Consider the following 8,684-nt stretch of genomic DNA (forward strand, 5'->3'; position numbering starts at 1 on the left):
TGAGAGTGCGTGTGTGTGTGTGTGTGTGTGTGTGTGAGAGAGAGAATGTGTGTGTGAGTGTGTCTCTGAGTGTGTGTGAGAGAGAGAGTGTGTGTGTGTCTCTGAGAGAGTGAGTGAGTGTGTGTCTGAGATTGTGTGTGTGTGTGTGTGTGTCAGTGATGTTGATGAATGTGTGTGTGTTTGCAGGCGTTTCCTGCGCGAGACACTGAAGATGTCGAATGCGGAGGATCTGAATCGTCTGACTGCCTGCTCTCTGGTGCTGCTGGGACACATATTCTTCGTGCTGGGGAACCACAGAGTAAATCACACACACACTCGTTCAGACTTGCTCTCGGCTCTTCCTCAGCGTTTGCTCAGACGGAGCGTCCTGTAGAAGCGCTGAGAGTCATTCTGTGTGTTTGTGTTCAGGAGAGCAACAACATGGTGGTTCCTGCGATGCAGCTGGCCAGTAAGATCCCAGACATGTCTGTGCAGCTCTGGTCATCGGCTCTGCTCAAGGGTCAGTTCAGCACTCACACTCTCTCTCTCTCACACACACACACACACAAATAGAACACTTTGAGCTGAGCATGTGTTTCTGAAGTGTTTTTCTTTAATTGCTAACGTGATCTTTTACTCCACAGACTGAACAGAATGAAGCACTGCGTGGTGATTAGTTGAGCTAAATTGGTTTTATCTAATTGTGTTCTTAAAGTTAACAGCTGACAGATATTCATCCGAATTCATTACATACCTTTCTATCAAAGTTATCTGATATTATCGAGAAGATAACTCTGAGTTCTTGTCATATTTTATTACCATTTTCTCAACTATAGCGAATAATAGGGCTGGGTTTTGACACAAATTTCACAATTCAATTAGATTCTCATTCACAAGCTTACGATTCAATTCGATTGCCAATTTGATTCGATTTCATATCGATTATTTTGGATATATATCAGGTACAGTACATGCCAAATTTTCTCAAAGAAAAAAATCTCAACTAATGCTGTAAAATATACACGAGAGTCAGTTGGTACCACATTACTATAATACTGAAGGTTAAAATTGACTGATTTGTTTAAATCACACGTAATGAAGTTTTTAAAATAATTAAGTTACAATTACTTCAGTTAGTTTTTTGCAATATAAACATTTAAATAGTGGCTGTCATAAAAACTTGTCATGAAAACATGAATAAAACATTAAAGAACAGTAACACATTATAATGAATGTTATATGGTGCATATATTCAGCAAAATGCCCTCTCTACAGTTTATTTTTCTGGCTGACTAATGAGCTCATGGTCACCGAATATGTGTTTCTGAGGTAAATGTGACGTTACATTGTTTATAAGTCGTTATATTGAGGTCTTTGCGCGGCTGAAACACTGATTGAGCGATTACACGAGACGGGATACGGATTGTAAAGTTGTACTCTTTCTTTTAACTTACCTTCGGATGTTTAGTCATGTTTATTTTGTGCTATAACTAGTAATAAAGCGGAGGAGACGATCAGTTCACGTCTGTTGATCGAGGCGCTACAGCGATCTGTTACTCCACATTAAACAGCGCCAAAACTGCATTTATTGTTTAAATACTGCAATACAATGGACAGAATTTGAAATCTGAGACTTTATTTCATATTAAACGTACCAAAGCACAATGCTTATTGTAGGGATGCTCTAATCCGCCTTTTTCGCTTCCGAGACCGATAACTAGGGTTCAGTATTGGCCGATACCGATCCGATACCAGTGAAGTTTTTTTCCCTCATTTAAATAAATGTAGAATTTATATATCTCTGTGTGTGGAACTGATAATCATTCTTTCACAATCTACTAGATACAGACTACTTCATTATAAAGAAAAATAACATAAACAAATATGAAAAAATATAGGCCTATGTATATTTATAATCTATGACAAAAATGTATCATAAACTAGGTTAGTGGATAATTCGGCAGCAAAAGTTATTCTAGAAAAATCAGTGCACAATAATTTTAGAAATCCAAACATTTAGTGAAAAAACAATATTTTGTGGGGAACAAATAAAAGTGCTAAATATGGTAAAATGTTACACATTGCTATTTGTATTATTATAAAATCCATTCATTAAAAACATTCATGAATGTATTTATATACAAGTAAATACTATAAAATTAAAATACATTTCTTTTAAATGTATAGCATATTTTTTAATAAGGCAACAACATATGATACGATAGGACAAAACACATACAGTGCAGCACGAACTGTTTTTATACAGACAACCCTCAACGGTTATATATATATATATAAGTTATGCCATTTTACAAACATATATAATGTGTTATTACTCTCAATGTAGAGGGTTACAGTCTATGAGCACGAAGCGCTTCGTGTTAAAAACGGCAAAGCACAAAGTGAAGAGAAATTAATGCGTAGTGTATTATACCTGTGCAACAGTTATTGAGCCTTTCTTTTAACAGTTTTAAATTTCTGTTACGGTGCACGTTAAAAACTATTTATAGTCTTTTCTACGCCCGTGTTTTGTTCTCACAGACACCCGGTAGCAAGTAACAAAACAACATTAAACTCCGGCAAGAAGATAAAGTCCTTTTTGCAAAATCATAGACATGTATTTACAAATCCAGTATAATGTGAACACAGAATGATGTTGGAGAGCTTTACCGAGCTGACTGCTGTAACCGAACGCGAGCAGGGTTTAAAGCTGAACGAATGACTGACAGCCACAGCGGAGAAAAGAGTGTGTGAACTTTAATGTAAGAACTTAAATATTCATATGTAGCTCACATTAAGCTATCGTATGGCTTCAGAAGTAACACAGAATAATTCGCACAATCGAGAAAAAAAAAAAAAAATCTCGGATTTGGATCGGCTCTCTCTGCCTGATACCCGATCCGAGAAAAATGGCACTATCGGAGCCGATACCCGATATGAATATCGGATCGGCGCATCCCTAGTTTGTGATATATTGGATGGGAGATGCCTTTCAATGTTCCGTCCATTAACTGAAAACAGTCTAGACTAATCGATTCTTGGGATTTAAGAATCAATATCGTTTTGTAAAAATGAGAATCGATTAAAATAGAGAATCAATCTTTTTTTTACCCAGCCCTAGTGAATAAACTGTGATAATGTGAGAAATGTTGAAGGTGTCTGAATAAGTTTTGGTTTGACTAAGTGTTGATCAGAAGCTCACGTCACGTGTCCGTCTGTCCAGATCTTAACGAGGCTTGCGGGAACACCATGGAAGCGCATGAGGCAGCACAGATGCACCAGAACTTCTCCCAGCAGCTCCTGCAGGATCACATCGCCGCCTGCAGCCTTCCAGAACACAACCTCATCAGTGTACGTACTCTCTCATACTCACACACTCTCACTCGCACTCTCACACACACGCTCTCTCACACACACACACACACACATGCTCTCACACTCACTCACACACATGCTCTCACACTCACTCACACACACACACACACGCACACGCTCTCTCACACACACGCTCACGCTCGCTCACACCCACACACACGCTCACGCTCGCTCATCCACACACACGCTCACGCTCGCTCATCCACACACACTCACTCTCACTCACACGCTCACACACACGCTCACACACACACACGCTCACACTCCCTCACACACACACGCTCACACTCTGACACACACTCACACTCTCACACACACACGCTCACACTCTGACACACACTCACACTCTCACACACACACGCTCACACTCTGACACACACTCACACTCTCACACACACACGCTCACACTCTGACACACACTCACACTCTCACACACACACGCTCACACTCACACACACACACACACGCTCACACACACACACACACACACACGCTCACACACACACACTCTCACACACACTCACATTCGCACACTCACACATTCACACACTCGCACATTCACACTCTCACACTCTTTCACACACGCCCTCACACACACGCTGACACACATGCTCACACACACTCGCACATTCACACACGCTCACACTCGCACATTCACACACGCTCACACACACACACTCGCACATTCACATACGCTCACACTCGCACATTCACACACACACACACACACACATTCACGCGCTCTCTCCCTCTCGCACACACACACACTCACACACGCACACACATTCACACATATGCACACTCATACTCGCATACACTCACACGCATTCACATGCTCACACACACACTCTCGCTCTCACACACACACACACGCTCACACAACACACGCACGCACACTCAGATGCACACACACACGCTCGCACTCACACACGCTCGCACTCACACACGCTCGCACTCACACACGCTCTCACACAAACACACACGCTCTCACACACACACACGCTCGCACACACTCTCACGCTCACACTCTCAGACACGCACACACACACGCTCGCACACACTCTCACGCTCACACTCTCAGACACGCACACACACACGCTCGCACACACTCTCACGCTCACACTCTCAGACACGCGCACACACACACGCTCGCACACACGCTCACACACACACACTCACACTCTCTCACACGCTCACACTCTCGCTCGCACACACGCTCACACTCGCTCACACACACACTCTCATTCACACTTACACTCTCACACTCTCTCTCTCACACACACTCTCTCACTCACACACACTCTCTCACTCACACACACTCTCTCACACACTCACACACACACTCTCGCTCTCACACACACGCTCACACAACACACGCACACACTCTGATGCACATCTCACGCTCACACTCTCAGACACGCACACACACACGCTCGCACACACTCTCACGCTCACACTCTCAGACACGCACACACACACGCTCGCACACACACTCACACTCTCTCACACACACTCTCTCACACGCTCACACACTCGCTCACACACTCTCGCTCGCATACACGCTCACACACTCTCGCTCACACACACACTCACACACTCTCATTCACACACACACTCACACACTCTCATTCACACTTACACTCTCACACTCATTCACACACACTCTCTCTCACTCACACTCACACACACACACACACACACTCACACACTCTCACACACACTCTCACTCACACACACACACGCTCACACACATGCTCTCACTCTCACACACGCTCACTCTCTCACACACACGCACACACACACGCTCACACTCACTCTCACACACACACTCTCACACTCACACTCTTTCACACCCACACTCACACACACGCGCTCACACACACACACTCTCGCACACACGCTCACTCTCACACACACGCTCACACTCTCACACACACTCACATTCGCATACTCGCACATTCACACTCACTCACACAATCACACTCTCATGCTCACACTCTCACACACGCTCGCTCGCTCACACACACACACATGCTCACACTCCCTCACACACATGCTCTCACTCTCACACACGCTCACTCTCTCACACACATGCACACACACACACACATGCTCACTCACACACTCTCACACACTCACACACACACACACACGCTCACACTCCCTCACACACATGCTCTCACTCTCACACACGCTCACTCTCTCACACACATGCACACACACACACACGCTCACACTCACACTCACACACACTCTCACATTCACACACTCGCACATTCACACTCTTTCACACACGCGCTCTCACACACACTCTCGCACTCACACTCACATTCGCACACTCACACATTCACACACTCGCACATTCACACTCTCACACTTTCACACTCACGCTCACACACGCGCCCTCACACACACGCTGACACACATGCTCGCACATTCACACACGCTCACACACACACACACACACACACACTCGCACATTCACACACGCTCACACACACACACATACACTCGCACATTCACACTCACTCACACACACAATCACACTCATGCTCACACTCTCACACACACACATGCTCACACTCTCACACACACTTGCACATTCACACTCACTCACACACACACGCTCACACACACTTTCACGCTCACTCACACATGCTCTCACACTCTCACACACACACGCTCACACTCTCACACACACACGCTCACACTCTCACTCACACACACGCTCACTCTCTCTCTCTCTCGCACACACACACACACACACTCTCACACACGCACGCACATTCACACTCACTCACATACACTCACACGCATTCACATGCTCACACACACACTCTCGCTCTCACACACACACACGCTCACACAATACACGCACACACTCTCAGACGCACACACACGCTCGCACTAACACACGCTCGCACACACTCTCTCACGCTCACACTCAGACACGCGCACACACACACACACAAACGCTCGCACACACACGCTCACACACTCGCACTCACACTCTCTCACACGCTCACTCACACTCACTCACGCTCACACATTCACACTACTCTTAAATCACCTTCTCCTTGTAACACCTATGTCATACCCATGTCATTATAAAATTTGTGTCCTCATAAACCACAAAATCACACTCACACTCACACACATCACCTGAGAATGGAAAGATCAGGAAAATCTCTGTCCATTTGTAATAGTGTTTTGCATTAGATTCATAACAAACATCAACACTGACAGCTTGTGTTTTTGTTTGATGTTAGGAATATCTCATAATTCATTCCCGCATGAGAGACTGTTTATTTTGATGTGAATGATGTAAATGGAGTTGTTTGACGAGGTTTTCTGTGTGTTTCAGTGGACTGAAGGCCCTCCTCCTGTGCAGATTCAAGCTCAGAATGGACCCACCACCAGCCTGGCCACTCTCTCACACACACACACACACACTCTCTCACACACCGGACGAGGGCCTTTCACCTGCAGATTTCGCTCTTGTATTGTTCAGATTTTAACTTGAGTTGTTCACGGTTTACGTCTTCGGTTGTGTGTGGTTCGGTGTTCAGAGCGAGGACAGACAGGGTGTTTGTGTTCTGCTCCTCCTCATCTCTGTTTTAACGCTGTCGTCACACGTCGCTCCTCACAGATGGGTTGAGCTGTGCTCGTTAGCAGCAGTAGCGAGTCGTTTAGCGTTTGCATCCTAAACTCTCATCTCAATACATATTAAACTCATATTCACCAGAAGACAAACCCGATTTCACATTCAGAAATAATTAAGCTGTTTTAATGACACATTTAACCCCTAAATTCTCATAATTGTAATCTTAATTTTGTTGACATTTATTTGAATTATGCATTCTGGTAGTATTTCTTGTACTTCCTTCAGTTTATGCTGGTTTAAATACATCTTTACAGTATTTGTGCTTACAGTAATGAGAGAAAAATATCAGTTTTTGCACAAATGTGTTTATGAAAATAACGTCACTGCAAAAAAATCTTAAATTAGGCTTCGCTTTCTTGACAGTAAATATGATTTAGCATTATTTTGGGGTGAAGATAGAAGTGTTTTCCTGTGATTGGCCCTCGTAACAGAGGTGTCACAGACGACAGGAAGAGGAAGTCATGTGACCAGCAGTTTCTGTTGAGAGGAGCAGGACTTCAGCGTTTGGACCGACAGCAGCTTTAACACTGAATCTGGCGAGCGGATCGGATCTCAGGGCTGTCTGTGAAGCTGTGATGTGTGACGGCAGTCTCGGCTTCTCTAGGTGCTGATATTTTTACACGCGTCTCATTTTGTGCTCAAACGCTTGTTTTGTTCTGCACGTCTCATGTACAAACGCTGTGAGGACTGTGTTCTTTTAAAGGTATTTACCTCTTCCTCTAGTTTTAACAGATACATTTATTACATTTTGTAAAGTTTGAATGTTTATATACTACATTTAACAATATTATAATCTTTGTCATTTTGATTTGGAATAGCCTTCGTTTGTATAGATGTTATGAAGACTTGTGTCTGTAGTTTATCAGACGCTTTGATCATTAGGTAGTAAAGCTCATTCTGCTCTCAGATCAGCCGCCGCTCTTTCTAATAACTCTGTTTTTAAACTCGTATTATTTCTTTGTGTCTGCTTCAAAATCATCAGGATTTTTTAAATAAAACTGGAGAAGTGTATGAAGAATGCTGCGTGAGTTATTCAGTCACTGTCTGTATGAAGAAAATGATGCAGATTCAACTTGACATGGAAAAAAATGTCAACAATGGATGCTCTGCAGTGAATGGGTGCCGTCAGAATGAGAGTCCAAACAGCTGATAAAAACATCACAATAATCCACAGCACTCCAGTCCATCAGTGAACATCTGGAGAAGACAAAAGATGAAACTAATCCAACATTACGACGCTTTTAACTCAAATACATTGAGTCCATAATTCATAATAACTCTTCCTCCAGTGAAAAAGTGTTCTGGTGTGAATCAGGAGAGAAATCTGCACAGATCAAGCAGCGTTTAAACAGCTCTAAACACATATGTGGCTGGATTTTGATGCGAGCGACAACAGCAGATGCACTTTTTCACTGAAGGAAGCGTTATTATGGATTATGGACTCAATGTATTTTAGTTATAAGTGTCTTAATGCTGGATTTGTTTCAGCAAATCAGTTTCAATGCGTCCCATGATGCACCTGATGTGTATAAAAGATGAAGAGAGTTTTCATTTGGGACTGATTCATCATCACACTATTATTCTAACTCCTGCTGCTGCTACTGTACTGTGTGAGAGAGAGAGATTCAATGTAAACACTATGCTTTGGCAATACATTGTAACAATT

The 8,684-nt window shown here is 43.5% G+C and overlaps 1 protein-coding gene across 1 annotated transcript in view; it reads left to right on the forward strand.

The window, feature by feature from the left end:
* mau2 (MAU2 sister chromatid cohesion factor) overlaps positions 1-6,950 on the forward strand; it is a 19,406-nt gene extending 12,456 nt beyond the window's left edge. Inside the window, exons 14-17 of the mRNA XM_016255083.1 lie at positions 187-298; positions 409-499; positions 3,203-3,330; positions 6,719-6,950. Of these exons, the coding sequence (XP_016110569.1) occupies positions 187-298; positions 409-499; positions 3,203-3,330; positions 6,719-6,877 (490 nt within the window). The 3' untranslated portion in view covers positions 6,878-6,950. The remainder of the gene's footprint in view (positions 1-186; positions 299-408; positions 500-3,202; positions 3,331-6,718) is intronic.
* The last annotated feature ends 1,734 nt before the right edge of the window (positions 6,951-8,684 follow it).

Source organism: Sinocyclocheilus grahami, unplaced genomic scaffold (assembly GCF_001515645.1).
Source record: "Sinocyclocheilus grahami isolate Dianchi unplaced genomic scaffold, SAMN03320097.WGS_v1.1 scaffold1310.1, whole genome shotgun sequence".
Taxonomy (NCBI): domain Eukaryota; kingdom Metazoa; phylum Chordata; class Actinopteri; order Cypriniformes; family Cyprinidae; genus Sinocyclocheilus; species Sinocyclocheilus grahami.